Source organism: Schistocerca serialis, chromosome 1 (genome assembly GCF_023864345.2).
Source record: "Schistocerca serialis cubense isolate TAMUIC-IGC-003099 chromosome 1, iqSchSeri2.2, whole genome shotgun sequence".
In the NCBI taxonomy this organism is placed as follows: Eukaryota; Metazoa; Arthropoda; class Insecta; order Orthoptera; family Acrididae; genus Schistocerca; species Schistocerca serialis.
This window is the reverse complement of record NC_064638.1, coordinates 1,126,793,751-1,126,817,764: the sequence shown is the minus strand read 5'-3', so window position 1 is coordinate 1,126,817,764 and position 24,014 is coordinate 1,126,793,751. Positions and strand designations below refer to the sequence as shown.

Sequence of the window (24,014 nt, the reverse complement as noted above, 5' to 3'; positions counted from 1 at the left end):
TCTGCTTGGACTATTATTAAATGTATCTATTCACAATCACACTTTTGGCCTATTATGAAACTCTCAAGTGATAGCTGCAACAGTATAAAATGCTAAAGCATCAGTTCAACTTCAAGAATGTACTCTTAAAATTACAACCGGCACCTGAGAATGGCATAACAGGCTGAAAATGTGATTATGAACAAATATAATTAACAACAGTCCAGAAAGCAAATTTTCCATATCTAAACTACTGCAGGACTGTACAAGCAAGTAAACAGAAAGTAATACAACTTATAGCACCGCAAGTCAGGTTCTCTTACACAATAGTATTCTTTGGCAGAATGTTCATTTTGATAAGTGCTCTCTGGAGCCGCTTCTTTGGGCCCAGGGTCATGAAGCCACCCTTGCCGCTTCCATCCTTCTTGGCATCCTTGCTGGGAGAGGAGTTGACAGGCAGCTGCACAGGTGCTGGGGTGGCCGCAGTAGGGGGGATGGAAGCAGCACCTGCCAGGAGCGCAGCAGTCGGATCAACCGTCGACAGCCGGAGCCGTGGGTCGGGACCGAGGCGGGACACTTTGTTGTGGCCAGTCCGCGGCCGTGGCGAGCTTTCAGGCGTCTGCAGCATCTCTTTGAACTCTGGAACACGAGCCGGCAGAATCATTAATATCTGTTAGTTGATTTCTCTATGACATCAAACAAACTAAAGCTTGAACTGTATGCTGATAATGTACATGGAAGTAATACTGTCAGAACAATGAAATGAGAAAAGAAAGTTTATTTGTAAAATGAGGGCATAATTGTAAAACTGACTCACTCTACATCACAGTAAGATGTTGCAGATGTGATTCATGGAACACACAAATAGCTAGCTATTTTCATATTACTGTTAATTCTTGGACTTAACATGCTTCAGTGTGCAAGAACAAATGGAATAGTGAAAATGGTCATCAGACACGTCAGCAATACTTCGCGTATACAAAAATCAGGTTGCTCAAAATGAGACAGTAAATGTGGGAAAACAAGAGGGGAAAAAAAAGCAAAAATTCTTCCAAAATTTGAATAGTATGAAAACCTTTACAGAAGTAACTGAATATGATTATTCTCCTTCCAATTAACACCTCTTATCCAACGCATATGTCTTCATTATTGTGACAATATTTCTTTTCATGTTCTGCATGTGTCCACAGTACAATTATGAAAATATTTTGCAAATCGTGTTAACATCACTGTCTCATTCCACGAAGAGACTATGAAACATTAAAACCAATGTTCATCACGTAATACCTTACGCATACAAAATATACACAGAAAAGTTCAACCCTTAATTTACCAACATACTTTTAACAACATTACCAATGATTTCTATTGGTTTGTCTCACCTAGCAAGTTTGACTTCACTGTAATGCTCAGGTGGGTTGTGCCCCTCAGAATCTCTAGTGCTTTCGAATGGCTAACATGTGCAAAACTCTGTCCATTCACTTCAAGAATCTGGTCTCCTCTCTTCAAACCAACATCTTCAGCTTTTGATTTTTTGATAACCTATAAATTTCAAACATTGAAGAAATGGTAAAACACATATAATTTTCAAATAAATTAATTTGTCAGCAACAGCTTACTATTCTTAAACAGTCAAACAAACAAAAATGAAATGTGAACCAAATAACATTAGAAATAACATCAATTTTTCAGACTCTCACAGGCAGAAATAGAATATTAACACAGAAAAGGTTAAAAAATGAGACGCCAGAGTCAAAATGCTTTGACTTTACGGCATTCCTTTGTGTGACCATTGAAAACAAATTACCAGACAAAGCCAAAACTGCTACTGCTGAGTGTCTGGCTATTATTGTAATTGTTATTATGATTATTATTATTTCTTTACTTTGTGCAAGAATTGGATGATCATATCTTGCTTTATCTCAAGTTCAAATGGCTCTGAGCACTATGGGACTTAACATCTCAGGTCATCAGTCACCTAGAACTTAGAACTACTTAAACCTAACTAACCTAAGGACATCACACACATCCATGCCCGAGGCAGGATTCGAACCTGCGACCATAGCGGTTGTGCAGTTCCAGACTGAAGCGCCTAGAACCACTCGGCCACCAGTGGCTGGCTGTATCTCAAGTCAGTAATGCTACCATCATTTATTTTCTTCACAGTTAAAAATTAGCTATGAACTTTCATAAGCGAGTCATTTTTCAGACAATGAAAATTGAAAAGGTGAATATTTTTAATGTGCATTACCTGGGATATGAATATACCAAAACCCATTTCAAAGCCACCAATAATTGAAAATTGTAACACTTCATCCCTCGAGGGTCTTGCCAGAGTCACATTACGTGTCCTTGCTTTTGCAGCACAAGCAATGTTCAGGAGCCTCAGCTGGCCCTGCATTTTCTCTCTTTCCAAGCACTGTTCAAATGTTTCCAGGAACTCCATCATGGATGGGTCTGTCTCAAAGTCAGTGAAATGATTGTTCACCCACAAAAGCACCACCCTTGTAACACGATCCCTGATGCACGGTTCATTAAACCTATACATAAAAATACACATTAATTAGTTCATTCACAATTTTAGATGGATAAAAAGAAATCCAGGTGCGCGCATACACATACACATACACACACACACACACATTCAGCAAACAAATGATCACCACTTAAAACTGAAAATGGCTCGTGGTATAGCAAGAAAAATGTGAAATATTGTACATATTTTGTTACCAGAAAACAAATGGTGATCATAAATACGAGCAAAAAATCTGATTTTCTGTATGTAAGATATGGAGTTCCACATTCCAGAGGTTCTGAGCTGTGACCTTTCCTGCTGGTGACATGTAAATGACATGCCCAGTCTTGTGTCATGTAAAGCCGTGATGTATGTTCACTGTGCCAATTTCATCACATCTGAGACAGATGAAAAGATCATGGTGCAAATGAATGATCTCTTGATAAAAGAGTCAACTCAGTGGTTCAAGGATAATAGATTAAAGCTAAATGCTAATAAAATAGAACATTCACTTTTCTCCTTCAGGCACCCTTCTCTACAATAATTTATGTTGGAATACCCAGATAGAAAAAGTTTCTAATAAATTATTGAGAGTAGTGTACCTGACAAAAATTAAAAAGCTGTGTTAATCATGACCTCCTCCTGATGGTATATTATTCATTTTTCAAATCACATTTTAACTATGGGCTATATGGGGAAACACTGCTGGAGCTGAGAAAGTAATAAGATGCATTTTTGGCCTACAGAACACAACTTCTTGAAAAAATAGTTCACTGAATACAAAATACTTACTGTCCAAGTTAGTAAATACTCCAAGTTCTTGTGATTCTTCAGTTTCTCCCGGCGTATTTCTTGCTTGAACTGTCCACGGGTGTACTGCCAGTCCATAGTGTCCCTTGCGAGGGGAGGGGATTTAATACAGCCGCCCGCCCTCAGGAGCTCAGTTCGTCAGTGCACCTGACGATGGCGACATGCCTGATCGATGAAATATTGTGCCCGTGGGACACTATGGACCGGCAGTACACCTGTGGACTGTTCAAGCACTCCAAGTTCTTGTTTATGCCAAAGAGAACGCATATACATATAAATTTATGGCTAATGTCCATACTGATAAAACAAGGAACAGAAACCTGAGCAATGTCCCCTTGTGACTAGGCTATTCAAGACTAAAAATAACTTTGCATACATTGGCAAAATGTTTCTGAACAAGATGTAACCATGTCAATGATTTGATAATCTAATTACAATGTAAACTAAATTCTGTACACGGGTGTACTGCCAGTCCATAGTGTCCCTTGCGAGGGGAGGGGATTTAATACAGCCGCCCGCCCTCAGGAGCTCAGTTCGTCAGTGCACCTGACGATGGCGACATGTCTGATCGATGAAATATTGTGCCCGTGGGACACTATGGACCAGCAGTACACCTGTGGACTGTTCAAGCACTCCAAGTTCTTGTTTATGCCAAAGAGAACGCATATACATATAAATTTATGGCTAATGTCCATACTGATAAAACAAGGAACAGAAACCTGAGCAATGTCCCCTTGTGACTAGGCTATTCAAGACTAAAAATAACTTTGCATACATTGGCAAAATGTTTCTGAACAAGATGTAACCATGTCAATGATTTGATAATCTAATTACAATGTAAACTAAATTCTGTACAACATAAGCTGTATAATAAAAATTTAAATTGCCACTTATGTAAATTAAATATGTAACACAGAATTATTATAATATTATATTCTTTAAAGAAATAATTTGTACTAGATGATTTCTCCAGCAACCTCAACCTCAATGTTGTCTTCATACAAATAAAAGGATCTGATTTGATCAAATATTACTGTAAAACTTACCAGTCAAGCAGCTGATTTGCAACTGTTACTGAATTATCTATGAAAGTTCGATGTGTAAGTAGAAAATCTTCAACATATGTAGGATCAATCATTGAATTTTCTTCTATCAACTGAAACATTAACCTCTCTGGTGTCCCCTGAGAAACAAAACAAAGAACTATTTAATGCCAAACAGCTGATACAGAAAGCTAAAACCTACACTTAGTTCTAAAAGACAGTATTTCCTCGGCACTGAAAATGGGGTTGACATGGTACCAACCATTTGAAAAAAAAATAAAGGAACTGCAAGAAACAAATGAAAATTAGCAAACACAAACTTGGGCAGCATATGAGCAGAACTACATGTTTATGACAGTTACGGTGCCTGTAAACACTCACTCACTCTCTCTCTCTCTCTCTCTCTCTCTCTCTCTAAGGGTACGGTAAGAGCACAGAACGTAAAAAGGTAAGGATCATCAAGTCACTGTGATGCAAGAGTATGTTTTTAATTGGATACAAAGAAGTGCAAGTACCATTACAATAATCCTGCTCTAGTTTGCTATGGCTGCCAACGATTGCCATAAACTTCAGGTTAGTTCCTGCAACAGCACTGTGGCCAACTTCTGCTCATATTCAAAGTCCATCAACAATTTCCTAACCATCAAAATTCTGCTGTGCTAAATAAATACAATACCTATATATGTATATATAATAAAAAAAACACAATAAGTGAGGGCAACTATGTACCACATAGTGGAGACACTGAACAGTTGATAGGCACACAAAAAACAAACTAAACACCATAGCTCAGTGTTAGCACTTGTGTTCATTCTCAGAGCCCAGGAGCTTTTATGCGAGGGGTTCCATGGCAGGGAGGGAGGGAGGGAGGGGGCAGCTGTTTGCACAATTTGACGATGAATGCAATTTCAAAAGCTGAGGTACAGTGTATAGTGTCCACCTATTTTTAAAATGCCTACACACTTACTGAGTGCCGAGTGGTTGTCTTTTCTCATTCCATGGTTTGTTCTACCTTCACTGTATTAATCTCGATATAGTGAGACACTGAAGTAAACACTTCATTAATATGAAATTTAATGTCCATCTGGCAATACAATAATCTTCCAATGTAAACACATTTACTGTTTCTAACAGTCATTAAACTTTCTTGACCAAATGGCAGATATCTTTCTTCTTTTTTAGCTACATAATTTTTATATTGCATGGAATTCTGTGGTATATACTTACTCCTGACTAACGTGTAAAAATACTAGTCGCAGCTCCAGATGCAACTAAGACAGGGCATATGATAGGTTACACTGCATTCCAGCCAAATGAAGCATGTGTCATTAGCTATCACTGTACACAAGCAATTCAACTGCTAATATGTCTTTGTGGCAGTATGAAAGTTCACTGTTAGAGTAGACAGATGTTTCAGTGTTGATATTGAAGGCATCATAATTAATGTCCAAGATCTAGTAGTTGAGCAGGAATATTATCTCAGATTACAAAAGAATGGGATCAACACAGAGGAGCTGTTTACCCTAAATCAAAATTACAATGCCTCTAATACTCTACACATCAACTAAAGGGTCAAATAAATGTGCTACCAGGCAGCATTTCCCACTCCCCTCCTGCCCCCTCTCCAGTATTACGAATAATTTACATAGTCGCCAAATCTGAAATACTTCAGATTTCTGATGCACATTATGGAAAACGATTTAACATAGAAACAAGTTTTCATATTAATAGAGGCAAAAAGCAACTACAATGAAAAGTAGTAGGTGTATTAGTAGTACTAGTAGTAAAATAATAATTATTGTTCTGCGACTCAGTGCCTCCTCTATGTGGTGAGTATTAATATTAATCTATATTACACTTCCATACAAAAAACGGAACAAGGCTTCGCACTTCAGGTGAGCAATGACTTATTTAGAGGAGGAGAGGATCCACACATTGTGTTGCGCATAAACACGAGTGAAATAATAGTGTGTAAAGGAAATTTAACAAAAATGCTAGTTGGTGGTAATTTCTTGTGCATGAACCTGTCATTCAATTTTCATTTTGTGGTTACATATGATATGTTAAACAAAGTCATACTACATCATTATTCAGAAACGAAAAGCGAAATTTTCCAAAACGTATAGTGAGAAAGCTAATTCAAAAGCTGCTTACTAAAAGTGTGGACATCTTTTACAATAATCCACATCACAAGAAACAGAATAATACATGCCCATCCTCAACATAATTCGCTAGATGAGGTGTAGTCCTCGACTGCTAGTTATCTTGTGTATTATGGCTCAGATGTAAGGACACATATTCCATTGTTTGAAACATTTTTTTAGTATTAGTTAAATAAAATTTCTACAGTGTGTGAAACAAACAAAATTTTGGCGAGGAAGCTGTGCTCAAACTGCTGTAAATAACATATAAATTTAAATACCATGTATGTCTTTCTAAATCTTGTTAAGGGTAAAATTCATAACAACAACAATATACCAACAACTATATCCCTACCAGAACAAAGGCTAAGGTAAAATACAATTCACATGATAATGTTTAAGCTATTGGGACATAGTATCAAACAATGAAAAATTGAGGATGGAAAAATGACAATATTACTAAAAGGATAGATTGCTACTCACCATATAGCAGAGATGGCCTCGGACGGGCCCCATCTGGGCGAAAGATTACATGTTTAACAGTTTTTTTGTTGTGCCAATCAACATATCTGCTATATGGTGAATAGCAATCTACCTTTTTTGTAATCTTATACTTTAAAATATGTGATAACTGCAGGAGGGGGGACGCTTTGATGAGGACTGGCATTCACAGTATATTATTTTTCAGTTGGCAATGATCCACTGACAGTGCAATCAACACTGGATCATATGAGCACAAGCATCAGTATACTGGCTTGAGCAGGAAGAGACAGAAAAAAAAAAGTTTTCTTTTCCTGTTTTCTGTAGTGTTTGCAGTACTGAATCAGGTTATAGGACTCTACTTGGGAGAATGCTACAGTGCAAACAAAACCAAGTAACCACTTCCACCTTTGATGATACCACAGCTGGCACTGTTGGGTAGAAATTATCCACTTACCCTTATAGCAATGTGGCCACGGCGAGACCCATCTGGAGCCCCTCTCTGCTCTGTTACCAAGACTAGCCTCCCTGCTTCTTCATGCCTTCTTGTATTCTCCTGTCCTTGGAGCTGAATTCTGCAGTAATCTGCTTGTGTTACGCAGACAAACTGGCAGTCGTCAACACGTGTTCTCATTACTCCTTTATGATACAGACGATCCATTGTTGGCAAGATGCCGAAACTACAAACATATTTTTGATCTTCATTTACAATCTGACGTCTCAGTAATATTAAAACATACATTATTACATATTAGCTGTTCAAAAGAGTTTAGGAAAAGCTGAACTATGTTAAATGAAGAGCTAAACTACATTACAGAAAGAGAACTGTATGCAAGTATGGGGGTATTTATAACCCAATATTTTTATTGTATTAGCAGATACAGAAATTTGCAGAGATGGTTGTAGAGAAATTCAAATGTACTCTCAAAGAGAGGGCACTGCTCAAAAAAGAAAGAAATACTCTATGCAATTCACAAATACACTCTTTCATCCATTGCATCAGAAAGCTTAAAAGTGTCCCTAATTATTTGGTCATCAATATCTATCTGCATTTCTAGCACGTAATAAATTCTCCACATAATATCTATGTCAATAGTCTTGCTCAGTTGGTGTTTATGTGAAAATAAATATTAAGCAAAGCGTGATCAGTTCTTATTAGGCCTACTACATTTTGCCACTATTGTGCATTTGTAAGTGAGCTTTGCTCTTTATTCCAACACCTTTCATGGGTTATGCAGCATGTTTGTTGTAGTCTGTGTGACAGATGGCAAAATTTTATCCATAATGATACCATACCAAAGACGTAAGCTTCTCAGTACTTTTGCTACACGGCTTACAGGATATGATCATTTGTTGATAAACTACTGTGATTTTAACCATACAATTATTAAATCGGAAATCTACATGTAAGGTCAGATGACATAAAAACCAAAATGGATTATAAATGTGACAGGGCGCTTCATGCATCTCTTAACCACTAAAATACTTTTTTTTCCTTTCCTAAACAGAAAAATCCATTCAAAACAGCATAGTGACTAAATATATCTGAGTGTCAAACAGTAATTACTGGCTACCTCATCTGACTCACTGTGAATGCAACAAATTTTTCAATGGATTTTTTTCTTTTGATACAGTCAATTGCCCAATTTACAATACACTCCCACATCAAATCATAGATACCCAAAGGTATATCAATTCACAATTCTACACACTAACACACAAACATGCAGAGACAACTGATATACTCGTAGCATAAACACACATATTTACTTAAAAAGAGCCTATATTTGAAGGCTAATGTAGAGCTCTCCTGTTACAAAAACCACCTTCTGACTTCTTACATAAATAAAATCTTCAAAAGCTCTACGTGCTTCAGAAACAGTCACTGGAAAAGCATTTCATTTTAGAACACTGACCTGTCACCAACTTGAAGCTGCTCTGTTTCACCATTTGAGTGTTCGACTTCGACATGGCCATTGATGAGAACACTCCACGAGTCCAGCTCTTCCCCATCATTCATGACAATTGTACCAGCTTTTTCCACGACGGCAAAAACCTGCAAAAAGCATTAAAAGTTTTCTAGCATTAATCTACTGATGTGCTCCTCCAACACATTCATACATAGCCTTATTAAACTTTGGAAGAAATGAATATGTGTAAAACATTACAGAAGCAAACAAAAACAATCACTTTTCATGAAAAGAATCAATGCACTCTGCTAATATCACAACATACCATAACATTACATAATGCTCGTCGAACTGCCAAAGTCATATTAGTGAATGCCTTCAGGTGCTGTGTAAATTCTAGTAATATCTCAACATCTTCATCTGTTCTCTCTGTTGGGTCTTTTTCGAGGCACTCTCTAACAGTGTCACGAACTGTGAGGCTCTGCAATAAAAAATTAAAATTTTAGTTGAAGATGTAAATCTGATAGTTATAAAAATTCCAAAATATGTTTTTAAGATTTCCACAAGGGCTTACAATTCAGTACATATTTTAAATAATTCTAATGAGGGATAACAATAATCCAGACTGCAAAACACTTGAAACAGGTGATTTAAACTAATATCAAATTCACATGAATTCATGAACACACTTGTTTATGCTTTTGGCATGGCATCATACACTGCATGTGTGTCAGTACACACACTGTTTCACATGACGTCCACTGATTACTGAAGAAACACAAACACAGTATGCGTCTACTTGTTGGTACTCACATCAATACTTTCTGCAAGATCCTCTTCTTCATCTGAGTCAACAATAGACTCTATGAGACCAGACAGATCCACTTCATCAGCATCTAATGAGCTCTGCACACTTGCCATTGTGTCCGAGCCACTATATGCTGAACTTGTGTCTGACGAATGAGAAGACCGGTTGGACTTCATATAAAGTTCAGGCCTGCCCGTCAGGGCCAACTGGAAACAAAAATTAATTATTGAAGTAAACAGATGCAAGTAACACACAACCAAAAGTATTAAACCACACCAAAATAATTAATTCTTTTTCTCGTGTGTGTGTGTGTGTGAGTGAGTGAGTGAGTGAGTGAGTGAGAGAGAGAGAGAGAGAGAGAGAGAGAGAGAGTGAGTGTGTGTGTGTGTGTGTGTGTGTGTGTGTGTGTGTGTGTGTGTGTTAGTGTTAGTTTTACTATTTATCTTATACATAGCTCCATGTTTTGGGTGGTTGGCTGGATGCTAAAAATGGACCAAACTACCAGGTCATCTGTCCCTTGCTCCATGTTTTCCTGTGTTTATCTGTATAATACATTTTGCAGTACGCCAAAAAATGTACAGACCCAACAATTTATTTGGCGAAAGAATTTTAACTACATAGTTACTGGAAATGATTATTCACTAAGCAAAATTCTAACGTGTGATGAAGAAATTAGTGTTCCCAAAGAAAATTATTTCTTTTACAAAATATAACCAGTTCACCTCCCTGTCTAACAATACACCTCTCTTAACCAGAGTAAAAAATATATGGTTTATTGTAGTTCCTTCGTTTAGAATTTTGGGGAACTCTTGTATATCAATGTGTGTCTCAAACGATATTAATGCACCCACTATTGCCCAGAAAGAACAACTGTTATTCTAAAATTCGCCGAGAAATAGGCAAGTCCGTGCGTTTTGAAGAACGCAGAACTTTATCACTATGTTCACCTGACATTTGTGTCTAACACAGCCAACAGTTTAAACATGATTCATTAAAAGGTTTACTTTTTTCTCTGATGTGGAGATGTTTATATATTAGGACGGCACTATATGACATACACATCTGTCACAAAACACAAAACAATTATGACAGTTAGAGGTTATGTCATACACTACTGTCATTTTTCACCATAATCGTGACCAAGGAACTGATTTATAATTAGTATATATTTACATTATAGAAACAGTCCGTATAATCCATCGGGCCAGATAATGTATACATATTACGGATCTTTTTTACGTGAAAAACCAAACAGCACCATATACATCAACATATTTGCAGCCACCGCCTTCCTAAACTGACGTTCAGTGAGCGCCAATACACTCGCGAGAGAATCTTGCACGAGCTCCATGTTTGTTTTCTTTTTCCATAATAACATTTGAGGATGCTTCATACTGATCAATCTAGAATGATATTATGAGTACATTTTTCAATTATTCTGGTGCTGTAATAACTACTGCATTCCCTTTATGCATGAAATGTTTCATGATAGCGACGGACGGAATATCTCCCTCTCTGAGGGTCTTTGTCCTGAGTGCACAGGGTAACAGAGTTGATAAAGATAGTCTCTGGTGTAACAGGAATGAGCATAGCTTGGTGTGTGATGTCGCTCTCCGACGCCCAAATTAACCAAGATCGCAAAACGTCGATGTCGTCTCTCTCTGACGAAAATAATCTGGAGTACTTTAAAATTCCCGTTGAAAAGTATCTAAGAGCTCACAGTCTAATTAAGTGAATATCACACTTGTGGGTCGCGTCTTCTTCGTCGACGTTCCTGACTTTCTTTTCCAGCGCTCAGGATAGCATATGGTACGCTCTGTCACAATACAAATTAATATTGTCACCTCTTTTTATATTAGTTTTCTAGAGAAATATATTTCCTTCGTTCAAATACCGTTTCAAAAACTGCTAACTTGAATTTATTGTGTGACATAAGTTGTGTGATCATCACACTATCATACCTTAGTGTGGCAAAATACCGGTTTTATCACATCGTCTCGTTCACTTCTGTTTCCCCTTGTTCTTAGTACAATACGATATTTCTTTCCTGAAACCCGCCAGCACTGCGTATCTTCTTCAACCTCGACTCCTCTATTTTTTTTCTATTTTTCTTCTTCCTGATTTTCACCTTTTCCAAATGTCTATTTCGTTACCTGTACCCATGTAATTCAGTCTGTACGAATCACAAGCGAGAAATACCGCAACGGACGAAATCGAAACAAGAATTAAAAGTTCAGGAAAAAGAAATAAAAGTCTGAAAGTTTGCCTGAGGCACTGTAATTCTCTCAGAAACGACAAAGGGGTTGGAAAATAATTTAAATGGTAGTGTTTTGAGAAGTGGCTGTAAGATGAACATCATCAGAAGTAAAATACGGATTATGGGATATGGTTGAATTAAATCGTGCTATGTGGAGGGAATTGATTCGGTATTGAGACGACGAATGTAGTAGCCAAGTTTTGCTATTTGCGCAGCAAAATAACTGACACTGATCAAAGAGCATATAAAATTGAGATTTGCAACAGCAAGGAAAGCATTTCTGTAAAAGAGAAATTTGTTAAGGCGGAATATAAATAAGTGTTACGAAGTATTTTCTATAAGTTTCGGTCTGGAGTGTTGCCTTATATAGAAGTGACGAAAAGTAGGTGACACGAAGAGACTACTTGTTTCTGAGATGCGGTGCTAAAAAAGAATGCTCAAGATAAGACGGGTACGTCTGATAATTAATGAGGCGGTAATGAACTTAGAAAAAAAAACAACTTAACTAAAAGAAACGATAGGTTAATAAGCATTAGCTACTGGATGGAAGTTGGGTAAAAACTGTAGGCGAGACCAAGGATTGACAACTGTAAGCACATTCAAGTAGATGAAGGTATCAACAGTTGCGCAGAGGTGGAGACACTTCCACAGGGTAGACTCGAGTGGATATCTGCACCAAAGTCAATTTTCGGAATAAAGACCACCACCACAACAACAAGAACAGAGGCCTCATCTGAAAGTAGCTACCGAAAGAAGTAAAGATCTCCCCAGAGAAAATGACGCAGTAGCTTTGGAAATGTTGCCCATACCACCTTCAGGGGCGTCATGTCAGCAATAGACAGGGCAGCCGGTACAATGTGGTAATATGTAAAGCAGCGTGAAACTCTCAGCAGTACTTGGCGTGCAAACCGACATCTCGTCGTCCGAACGCGGGTAACTCGTACATGAAACCCCATAGGGAAACATCTCCTTCCAAACAGTACCTGGTAAAGTCCCAAGAATTAAAAGATCGTATGTGGTATTTATACCTTGACAGCAGTTGTACCGGTGTGAAATGTGCGCCAAGATACAAATGTGTCGATAGGGAACATTTGTTGTGAACGAGCCTTAATTTTTTTTGTTTGGGTGGTATGACATCTGTCAAAGATATTTAGTATACATCAAGTCATGGAACAAACACCATCATATGTTTTCATCGTGTTAATAATGTCGAATTTTATACCAGAAAGTAATAATTTGCGGAAAGCATTAATTTTTTGTTTTCATTCGAATGCTTGTCGAGGCATATGGTGATCATGCTCTATCAGAAGCAACATGCAAAAGATGGTTTCAACGGTTCAGAAATAATGATTTTGATGTAAGAAATGAACGAGGAAGACCACCAAAAAAGTTCGAAGATGCCGAATTGCAAGCAATATTGGATGAAGATGATACTTTGAGTCAGAAGCAAATGGCAGCAATGCTAAATGTTGCACAACAAACAATTTATGACCGTTTGAAAGCTATGGGAAAGATCCAAAAGGTGGAAAATGGGTGCCACTTGAACTGAATGAAAGACAGATGGAAAACCGAAAAACCATTTGTTAAATTTTGCTTCAAAGACATGAAAGAACATCAATTTTGCATCGAATTGTTACCGGCGATGAAGAATGGATTTATTTTAAGAATCCTAAACGGGAAAATTCATGGGTTAATCCGGGACAATCATCAACATCGACTGCAAAACCAGATCGATTCGGCAAGAAGACAGTGCTCTGTGCTTGGTGGGATCAGAAAGGTGTGGTGTATCATGAGCTTCTAAAACCCGGTGAAACTGTGAATACTAATCGCTACAGACAACAAATGATCAATTTGAACTATGCATTGATCGAAAAGAGACCACAATGGACCAGAAGACATGGCAAAGTATTTTTTTACACGACAATGCACATGCACACAAAACAAAACTGGTTCAGGATATAATCAAAACACTTGGCTGGGAACTGCTACCTCACCCGCCGTATTCACCAGACTTGGCCCCTTCCGACTACCATTTGTTTTCATCAATGGGGCATTGGCTGAGGAACATTTCGATTCCTACGAAGAAGTCGAAAATTGCTTCAAAAGACGAACAATTCTATTGGCGTGGTGTCCACAAATTGCCAGGAAGGTGGTCAAAATGTATAGAAAGCAATGGTCAGCACTTTGAACAAAATGTTTTTACTTTTCAATTCAAAATTAGTGTCTCATTTTCACAAAAAAACGCTCATTTCATACCGGTTCACCTGGTAAATTCCCATTATGGTCGCCTCCATAGCCGGATGGTTAGCGTCACTACTTTCGGTGCGGAAGGACAGGGTCTAGTGCCCGGAACATCCTTAGATTTTTTTTCTGAAATAGGAGGGTCTGATGCAGGATCGACTCTGGCCTTGTGAGGCGAAATAAGGATTGACTGGTTGATCTGGAGGAGGGGCCCAAACTGCGAGGTCATCGGTCCCATCGGATCAGGGAAGGATGGTGAAGGAAGTCGGACGTGCCCTTTCAAAGGAACCATCCCAGCAATTGCCTAAAGCGATTTAGAGAAACCATGGAAAACTTAAATCAGGATGGCCGGACGCAGGGCCAAATAAGGAGCTGCTTGAACAATGTAGCAGCGACATCATCTGGGTTCACCTATTCACAGTAACAACCTGTTGATTAGATGTCCTACGATCACGGATCGTTTCTCATATTGTCATGTAAGTAGCATTTGGTCAGTCGGAACAAGCCTAATACGTGAGTGGTTTTTATTTTTACATTAAATTCCGATTAAAGAAACACACTAGGGCTTTACATTACGGATGTGGCCGAAGATCCACGACGGCAGAAACCATTATCGACACTGTGTGAAAGTTGTCTAGCGTTTGGATGTTCTAAGGAAGCAGATTGCAGGATAGTGTAATGTTGTGAGGGTATCGGATGGTTCAGTGAGGGTTGTCATGGTCCGGAGTATCGAACAGTTCATTCACAAAGTTTGAATGTACCTGACACTTCATTTGAAGTTTCTGAGCTGCGTGCTATCGCATATCTTTTGTATGCATATGAGTCTACTCATCTAATTAATTTTTGTCATTCTTTACAACTGAAACAATGAACGCTGAGAAGACTACACTAGAATTCTAACAATGATCTTCATATTGCACTTGTAAATTTCTCAGATAGGCTTTTGTTACATAACGTGCTTAGTATCCGTTGCAATTAGGGGTAACGCACTTTTTCTTTTCTTGTGGAGTCTTTGTTTGAATCTAGTGAAAGTCGGTGGCTACCGTAGCCAAAATCAACGCTGGATTATCCGTTAGGTCCAGTTACTAACCTCACTGGCCTATGGATCCCAATACACTCCCTAGCACACAACATAAAATAATCGTTGTCAATCGCTAATCACCGCTCTTCTAGATCTAAGTCTACATCTACGTCAATACAATGGGTGACGAAAGTCATGGAATAGCGATATGCACATATACAGATAACGACGGAAAACACAAGGTGTATAGGGAGTACACTGGCGAAACTGTCATTTGTACTCAGGTGAATCCTGTAAAAAGCTTTCCGACGTTATTATGGCCGCACCACGGGAATTAACAAACTTTGAACACGGAATTGAAGCTAGTTGCACGGTACAGTCCATTTCGGAAATCGTTAGGGAAATCAATATTCTGATATCCACAGTGTTAAGAGTGCACCGAGAAGACTAATTTTCAGACATTACCTCACTTAACGACAGAGAGCAGCGGCGTTTGCCTTGAGTTGTCAGTGCTGACTGCCACACAACACTGCGCGAAATAACCGCAGAAATCAAAGTTGGACGCACGAAGAACTTATTTATTTATTTATTTATTTACACGTCAAGTACCGTAGGGCCAAATTGAGGAGCAAATCTCCAAGGTCATGGAACGTGTCAGTACATGAAATTACCACATAAAAGTAATAACAGATAAAAATAAAATGTTCATGAACCCGAAAAAAGTCAGTCCATAAGTTTAAGTAAACGCAGTCAAGAAATACAACAAGAATCAGCTTAATTTTTCAAGGAACTCCTCGGCAGAATAGAAATAGTGAATATGAGGAAACTCTTCCCTTTAGATATGAAAGCTCGTGGATTACTGTTACGATTTTTGAATTCGAGTGGTAGCTTATTGAAAATGGATGCAGCAGTATACTGCACACTTTTCTGCACAAGTGTTAACGAAGTCCGATCCAAATGCAGGTTTGATTTCTGCCGAGTATTAACTGAGTGAAAGTTGCTTATTCTTGGGAATAAACTAATATTGTTAGCAAGAAATGACAGTAAGATATATATATATATATATTGAGAGGCCAATGTAAAAATAACCAGACTAGTGAACAGGGGTCGACAAGAGGTTCGTGAACTTACACCACTTATCGCCCGAACCGCCCGTTTCTGAGCCAAAATTATCCTATTAGAATGGAAAGAGTTACCCCAAAATATAATATCATACGGCGCAAGCGAATGAAAATGAGCAAAGTAGACTAATTTTCTTGTCGAATGATCACTCACTTCTGATACCGTTCGAATAGTAAAACTGGCAGCAGTAAGCCTTTGAACTAGATCCAGAACGGGGCTTTCCACGACAGTTTACTATCTGTCTGAACGTCTAGAAATTTGAATTGTTCAGTTTCACTAATCATATGACCATTCTGTGAAATTAAAACGTCAGGTTTTGTTGAATTGTGTGATAGAAACCGTAAAAACTGAGTCTTGCTGTCATTTAGCGTTAGTTTATTTTCTACAAGACACGAACATAGGTCATGAACTGCACTATTTGAAACCGAGCCAATGTTGCACGCTACATCCTTCACTACCAAGCTAGTGTCATCAGGAAACAAAAATATTTTAGAGTTACCTGTAATACTAGAGGGCATATCATTTATATAAATAAGGAACAGGAGTGGCCCCCAACACTGTTCCCTGTGGCACCCCCCCCCCCCCCCCCCCACAGCCATTCTCAAAAATGTGAATAATGACCTTTTGCTGGCTTTGCTAAAGTAGGAGGTGAACCAACCTACATCTACATATATATATTCCGCTAGCCACCAAGCGGTGTGTGGCGGAGGGCACAATTCTCGCCTAAGTCATATTTCCCCCTCTGTTCCACTCGCAGGTCGCGCGAGGGAAAAACGAGTGTCTGAACGCCTCAGTTAGCTACTCCCCGTATTCTGTAATGGTCCAGCTTCTAGAGCAATATTTTGTGATCAACGCAATCAAATGCCTTAGTTAAATAAAAAAAAAGACTAGCATTCGAAACCTCTTCTTTAACCCATTCATCACCTCACAGAAAAAAGAGAATGTAGCATTTTCAGTTGTTAAACGACTTCTAAAGCTAAACTGTACATTTGATAGCAAATCGTATGATATAAAATGATCAATTACCCTTACATAATCAGCCTATTCAATAACTGTAGCGAACACTGCTGGCACAGAAGTAGGTCTAAAATTGTCTGCATTAATCCTTTCTCCCTTTTTATAAAGTGGCTTTACTATTGAGTTCTTTAAGCGTTCAGGGAACAGACATTCCTAAACGAAAAATTACAAATATGGCTAAAAACAGGGCTAACATGTGGAGCACGGTAGTTTAATATTCTGTTAGGCACTCCATCATATCCATGAGCGTCCGTAGTCCTCGGTGATTTAATTATTGACTCAATCTTCCCCTTGTCTGTATCACAGAGGAGTATTTCAGACATCAATCTCGGAAAGGTCTTTGTCAAGCAAGTTACATGATTCCATGTATAAACTAAATTTTTATTTAATTCACCAGCAATGCTCAGAAAATGACTGTTAAATACTGTACATGTATCTGACATATCAGGAACAGAAATATTTTTACTGCGAACTGACTTTATATCGTCGACCTTGTGCTGCTTTCCGCATGACCTGACCATCTTTTTGCGGGACAATGCTCGAGCACGTACAGTGCAAGCTGTTACTGGATTTGTTTGACTGATGGGGCTGGTAAGTGCTGTACCACATACTCTACTCCACTGACGTAAGCCCTCGTAAGTTCAACTCTATTTCTAAACTGAAGGAAACACTTCACGGCATTCGCTTCAAAACTGCTACAGATTCGTCGGGCAACAGACCGTACCGGTCGAACTGTCAACACAACTGGCCCTGCTAAGAGTATCCTACGATTTCCACATCGCTGGCAACGGATTACACACAAAGCTGGTGACGACTTCGAAAGTCAGTAAAACTTTGAAACAAGTATCGATTTTGTACGAACTGTAAATAAGTAGTTGCCACTATTAAAGTTCCCACCCTCGTATTTATCATCTATGTTATCGGCACTATAAATATCCTGCCACTTTTGTTCCTTGACAAGGTTTAAAAAACTCTCTATTGCTGTTGGATTAACTTTCCTAAATACACTACTGGCCATTGAAATTGCTACAACAAGAAGAAATGCAGATGATAAACGGGTATTCATTGGACAAATATATTATACCAGAACTGACATGTGATTACATTTTCACACAATTTTGGTGCATAGATCCTGAGAAATCAGTACCCAGAACAACCACCTCTGGCCGTAATAACGGCCTTCATACTTCTGGGCATCGAGTCAAACAGAGCTTGGATGGCGTGTACAGGTACAGCTGCCCATGCAGGTTCAACACGATACCACAGTTCATCAAGAGTAGTGACTGGCGTATTGTGACGAGCCAGTTGCTCGGCCACCATTGACCAGACGTTTTCAGCTGGTGAGAGATCTGGAGAATGTGCTGGCCAGGAAAGCAGTCGAACATTTTCTGTATTCAGAAAGGCACGTACAGGACCTGCAACTTGCGGTCGTGCGTTATCCTGCTGAAATGTAGGGTTTTGCAGGGATCGAATGAAGGGTAAAACATCTGAAATGTAACGTCCACAGTTCAAAGTGCTGTCAATGCGAACAAGAGGTGACCGAGACGTGTGACCAATGGCACCCCATACCATCACGCCGGGTGATACGCCAGTATGGCGATCACGAAAACACGCTTCCAATGTGTGTTCACCACGATGTCGCCAAACACGGATGCGACCATCACGATGCCGTAAACAGAACCTGGATTCATCCGAAAAAATGACGTTTTGCCATTCATGCACCCAGGTTCGTCGTTGAGTACACCGTCGCAGGCGCTCCTGTCTGCGATGCAGCGTCAAGGGTAACCGCAGCCATGGTCCCCGAGCTGACAGTCCATGCTGCTGCAAACGACGTCGAACTGTTCGTGCAGATGGTTTTTGTCTTGCAAACTTGCCCATCTGTTGACTCAGGGATCGAGACGTGACTGCACGATCCGTTACAGCCATGCGGATGAGATGCCTGTCATCTCGACTGCTAGTGATACGAGGCTGTTGGGATCCAGCACGGCGTTCCGTATTACCCTCCTGAACCCATCGATTCCATATTCTGCTAACAGTCATTGGATCTCGACCAACGCGAGCAGCAATGTCGCCATACTATAAACCGCAATCGCGATAAGCTACAATCCGACCTTTATCAAAGTCGGAAACGTGATGGTACGCATTTCTCCTCCTTACACGAGTCATCACAACAACGTTTCACTAGGCAACGCCGGTTATTTGCGTGTGAGAAATCGGTTGGAACCTTTCCTCATGTCAGCACGTTGTAGGTGTCGCCACCGACGGCAACCTAGTGTGAATGCTTTGAAAAGCTAATCACTTGCGTATCACAGCATCTTCTTCCTGTCAGTTAAATTTCGCGTCTGTAGCACGTCACCTTCGTGGTGTAGCAATTTTAATGGACAGTAGTGTAGTTTGTAATTACATGTGACATTTGTTTGAGTACAAAAGCCTGTTAGTGTTAAAATTTGTGCATCTTGATTTAGGATAGTACGGCGAAATTCAACATTAATGGGTTATGACAGCTGAAGACCATGCGAGTGCCTTTACTAACAGCACGACATTACCTGCAGCGCCTGTGTCCAGAAGAGTCCGATTTCAGTTGGCACGAGATGATGATACGGATCGAGTATGGCACAGACTCCACGAAACCATGAACCCAACTTGTCAAGGCACTGTGAAGCTTGTGGTGGCACCATAATGGTGTGAGCTGTGTTTACGTGGCACAGACAGGGTCCTCTGTCCAGATGAACCGATAATGGCCTGGAAATATTTATGTTTGGCTACTTGGAAACCATTTGCACCCACTCATAGTCTTCCAAGTTCCCAAACAACGATGGAATTTGAATGAATGACAATGTGCCATGTCCCCGGAACACAGTTGTTCGCGACCGGTTTGAAGCACGTTCTGAATAATTCGAGCGAACGACCTGACCACTCAGACCGCCCGACATGAATCGTATCGAACATTCATGGGACATAATCGAAAGGTCAGTTCGAGCACAAAATCTTGCACAGGAAACACTTTCGTAAATATGGACGGCTATAGAGACAGCATGGCTCAGTATCTCTGCAGGGGACTGAAAAACGACTTGTTGAGTCCATGCTACGTCGAGCTGCTGCACGATATTAGGGGGTATCCCACGACTCATGTCACCTCAGTGTACTCTGCAAATCACATCATGAAACTACTTTCACACTATTTCTCTACCGCTAGAACAGCGCGCGGTAAAATCGAATACTTACATCTTTCCGTGCGAGCTCTAATTTATTTGATTACCACGGTCATTTCTCCATATGTAGGTGGATGCCAACAAAATATTTTCGCATTCGGAGAACGTTGGAGGTTGAAATTTCGTGAAAAGATCTCGCCGCAACGACAAAACGCCTTTGTTTTAATGACTGCAACAACAATTCGTGTATCACATTCGTGACACTCCCTCTCCTATTTCGTGATAATAAAAACCAAGCTGCCCTTCTCTGAACTTTTCGACATCCTCCTCCAGTTCCATGTGGTAGCAGAGGACGAACAAGCCTAGTGTATTGAAGTCTCTTCAGCAGTGCTGTTCCAATTTCTAACTTTTCTGCCAATAAAACTCAGTCTTTTGTTCGCCTTTCGCACGGCATTATCTTTGCGATCGTTCCAATTTAAATTGTTTGTAATTGTAATTCTTAGGTATTTAGTTTAATTGTGAGTAGTCTTTAGATTTGTGTTATTTACTATACAACCGAAATTTTACGGATTGCTTTTGGTACTCCTGTGGATTACCTCACACTTTTCATTATTTAGGTTCAACTGAGACTTTTCACACCACTTTTCCTGTCTACATCATTTTACAATTGGTTTTGATCTTCTGATGACTTTGCTAAACGGTGAACGACAGCGTCATCTACAAACAATCGTAGACGGCTCCTCAGATGGTCTTCTAAATCGTTTATATAGATTAGGAATCGCAGATCGCCTATTATACTTTCCTGGGGAACACCAGATATCACTTTTGTTTTAGTCAATTACTTTCCGTCAATTACTACGAACTGTGATCTTCCAGACAGGAAATCAGGAATCCAGTCGCACAACGAAGACGATACTCCCATTGGCACGCAATTTGATTAAAATGGTTCAAATGGCTCTGAGCACTATGGGACTTAACATCTATGGCCATCAGTCCCCTAGAACTTAGAACTACTTAAACCTAACCAACCTAAGGACAGCACACAACACCCAGCCATCACGAGGCAGAGAAAATCCCTGACCCCGCCGGGAATCGAACCCGGGAACCCGGGCGTGGGAAGCGAGAACGCTACCGCACGACCACGAGATGCGGGCACAATTAGGTTACAAGCCGCTTGTGACGAAGGGTATCAGCATCCTGTTGAAAATATAGAAATATGGAATCAATTTGAGATCCCTTGTCGATAGCACTCTTTCCTTCGTCGGAATAAGGAGCTAGTTGTATTTCAAAAGAACAAACTTTTCTGAATCAGTGCTGACTGTCAACAGATCGTTTTCTTAGAGGTAATTCATAAAATTTGAACACATTATATATTCCAATATCCTACCGCAAATCTACTTCAGTGATACGGGTCTATTATTCATCGGATTACTCCTACTTCCTTTCTTGAGTATTGATGTGACCTAATCAACTTTTCAACCTTTAGGTTCCGATCTTTCTTCGAGCGAACGGTTGCATATGGTCGTTAAGTACCGTGCTATTATATCAGCATACTCTGAAAGAAATCTAACTGGTATGTAATATTGACTGAAGTTGCCTCTATGGAGTGATTTAAACTGCTTTGCTACATCGAGAATATCTACTTCTAAGAAGCTTATGTTGTCAGTTTTCTCTCGGTCATGAAAATTTCCACTCTGTTATGTACTGATGGCCACATGGTACTCGTCTTGGGTCCGCCAGCGGAGGAGTACCGAACGACGAATGTGTTGTAAAATAATCAAAATAACGGAAAATAATGTTCCATGGGTTACTGTAACGGAAATAGCGGTAGTCAGGTACTTTTATGGGAGCGTCGACTGGCAAAAAGATGTTCCTCGCTTTCACTGAAAGACTGTAGTATGAGGTAGAATGGAATGACATATGGAGAAGTGGCAGATGTGTTTTCACACGCACATGCCAATACAATTCTGCTGTAATAATTGGAAGGAACACAGTCCCAAGGAGTGACGGCATTGGAGGACAACATTTTAAATTACTTCTACACTATACATATCTAACACATTAAAACCTTTGCTCAACTAAAACTTTGTTCAACTTAAAAGTAAAAACAGTCCCTGTTAATGGAAGCAAGCTAAAATCACGGTGATTTTGACGCATGATAAACCAAGAAGCAATTGCAACTTGTATATCCCAGTTACCTTCCCCCAGTGACAAAGAAAGATTTCGGAACAGTCATAACCCACAGACCGCAAAAATTTGTGGAAGAAAGCAATATAGTCCACAATAACAAGTCTGATTCTGGAGAAGCCACAGAACAGCCGACCCAGTTCTAAGATTAAGCGACAGATGCGTGCAATATAGCAGACGCAACAACAGAACGCTTCTTTGATATCAGACATGCGTTCGATGATGTGTGACATGCAGTTAGTATGTACCTAGGTATACATATTTTGACGTTGATACCTACTTCAGAATATTTTTATGGTATATATGGCTGGCATACATGGCTATTAATCATGTTAATATTTTTATTGTTCTTATGTATCACTAGATCTGTGCAGACTTTATTTTAGCTAATTGAACTTAGTTTGATACACGACAGTTTTTCTATTTATAACAGATCTGAAGATAGCAATGACGAAACCCGTTAATTGTGAAATGTACAATTTTTGTGATCACGTCAGAAGTTTCAAACAAAAATAAACAGAGCTACAACAGCATTAACTACAAATAGCTGAAAGATCTACCTCAGCTCCTTCAGAGATTGAATGAAAGATTAAAACAAAAAAACCATAAAACTCTGTGTTTTGTGTTTTACTGGATTTTTCACTGTCGTGAAAGCATTTTCACAAAAAAACGAAATTGTGGCTAACAAAACGAATAAATTGCAGTTACATTATTACACTGTAATGAGCTACCGGAGACCACGGATCTCTTATGCCAAAATAGGCAGAAAACATCCCAGAACGACCTCTGAAATTCTGTCGACGCTCTGGTTCCTCCTGTAAAAATGCATTTCTGAAACCCCGCGCCGTCTTCTCCTAGTACACCATTGGAAGCAAAAAGTCTAGTAAACAATGTCTCTAGAATGTGTACTTTAAGAGCTGTGAGCATTTGTTCGTCTTCGCTACTTTGAACACATCTCTGCTACTGAACAAGTGCACACAACTCTTAATGTATGCATTTTAGAATCCATATTTAGTGGATTTTTCTTGTTTTGATTCATACTGCCTCCTCCAAAGACATGGAAACCAAAGAGCTTGCAGTAGAAGAAATCTATTTCACAGTATCGAAGTTGAAGCGCTCATAGCTCTTAAAGTACGCATTTTAGAGCGCCTGTTTACTGTATTTTTTTTTTCTTCTAATAATCGTTCCTGTAATATCCCTGAATACTGATCATTCCTCCTGGGACACCTTGCCCGCTCCGTTACGGGATTTGTGCTGGAGGATACTGACTCCTTCAGTGACAGAAAAACAATATGTACTTGGTTACGCTTCCTTAAGCATTGTACGAGGCG

General features: G+C 39.4%; 1 protein-coding gene across 3 annotated transcripts in view; it reads right to left on the bottom strand.

Moving 5' to 3' along the window:
- Nucleotides 1-24,014, bottom strand: part of LOC126416960 (rap guanine nucleotide exchange factor 2-like) — a 318,137-nt gene that overhangs the window by 95,960 nt on the left and 198,163 nt on the right. For 2 of the 3 annotated variants that reach the window (XM_050084850.1, XM_050084843.1), the window contains exons 3-10: nt 9,692-9,892; nt 9,204-9,359; nt 8,885-9,024; nt 7,426-7,648; nt 4,351-4,487; nt 2,231-2,519; nt 1,362-1,521; nt 303-618 (exon numbers count right to left, since the gene is read on the bottom strand). In XM_050084850.1, the coding sequence (XP_049940807.1) occupies nt 303-618; nt 1,362-1,521; nt 2,231-2,519; nt 4,351-4,487; nt 7,426-7,648; nt 8,885-9,024; nt 9,204-9,359; nt 9,692-9,892 (1,622 nt within the window). Of the gene's footprint in view, nt 1-302; nt 619-1,361; nt 1,522-2,230; nt 2,520-4,350; nt 4,488-7,425; nt 7,649-8,884; nt 9,025-9,203; nt 9,360-9,691; nt 9,893-10,859; nt 10,972-24,014 lie in introns of those variants that run through there. The other variant, XM_050084860.1, reaches the window with a different exon arrangement.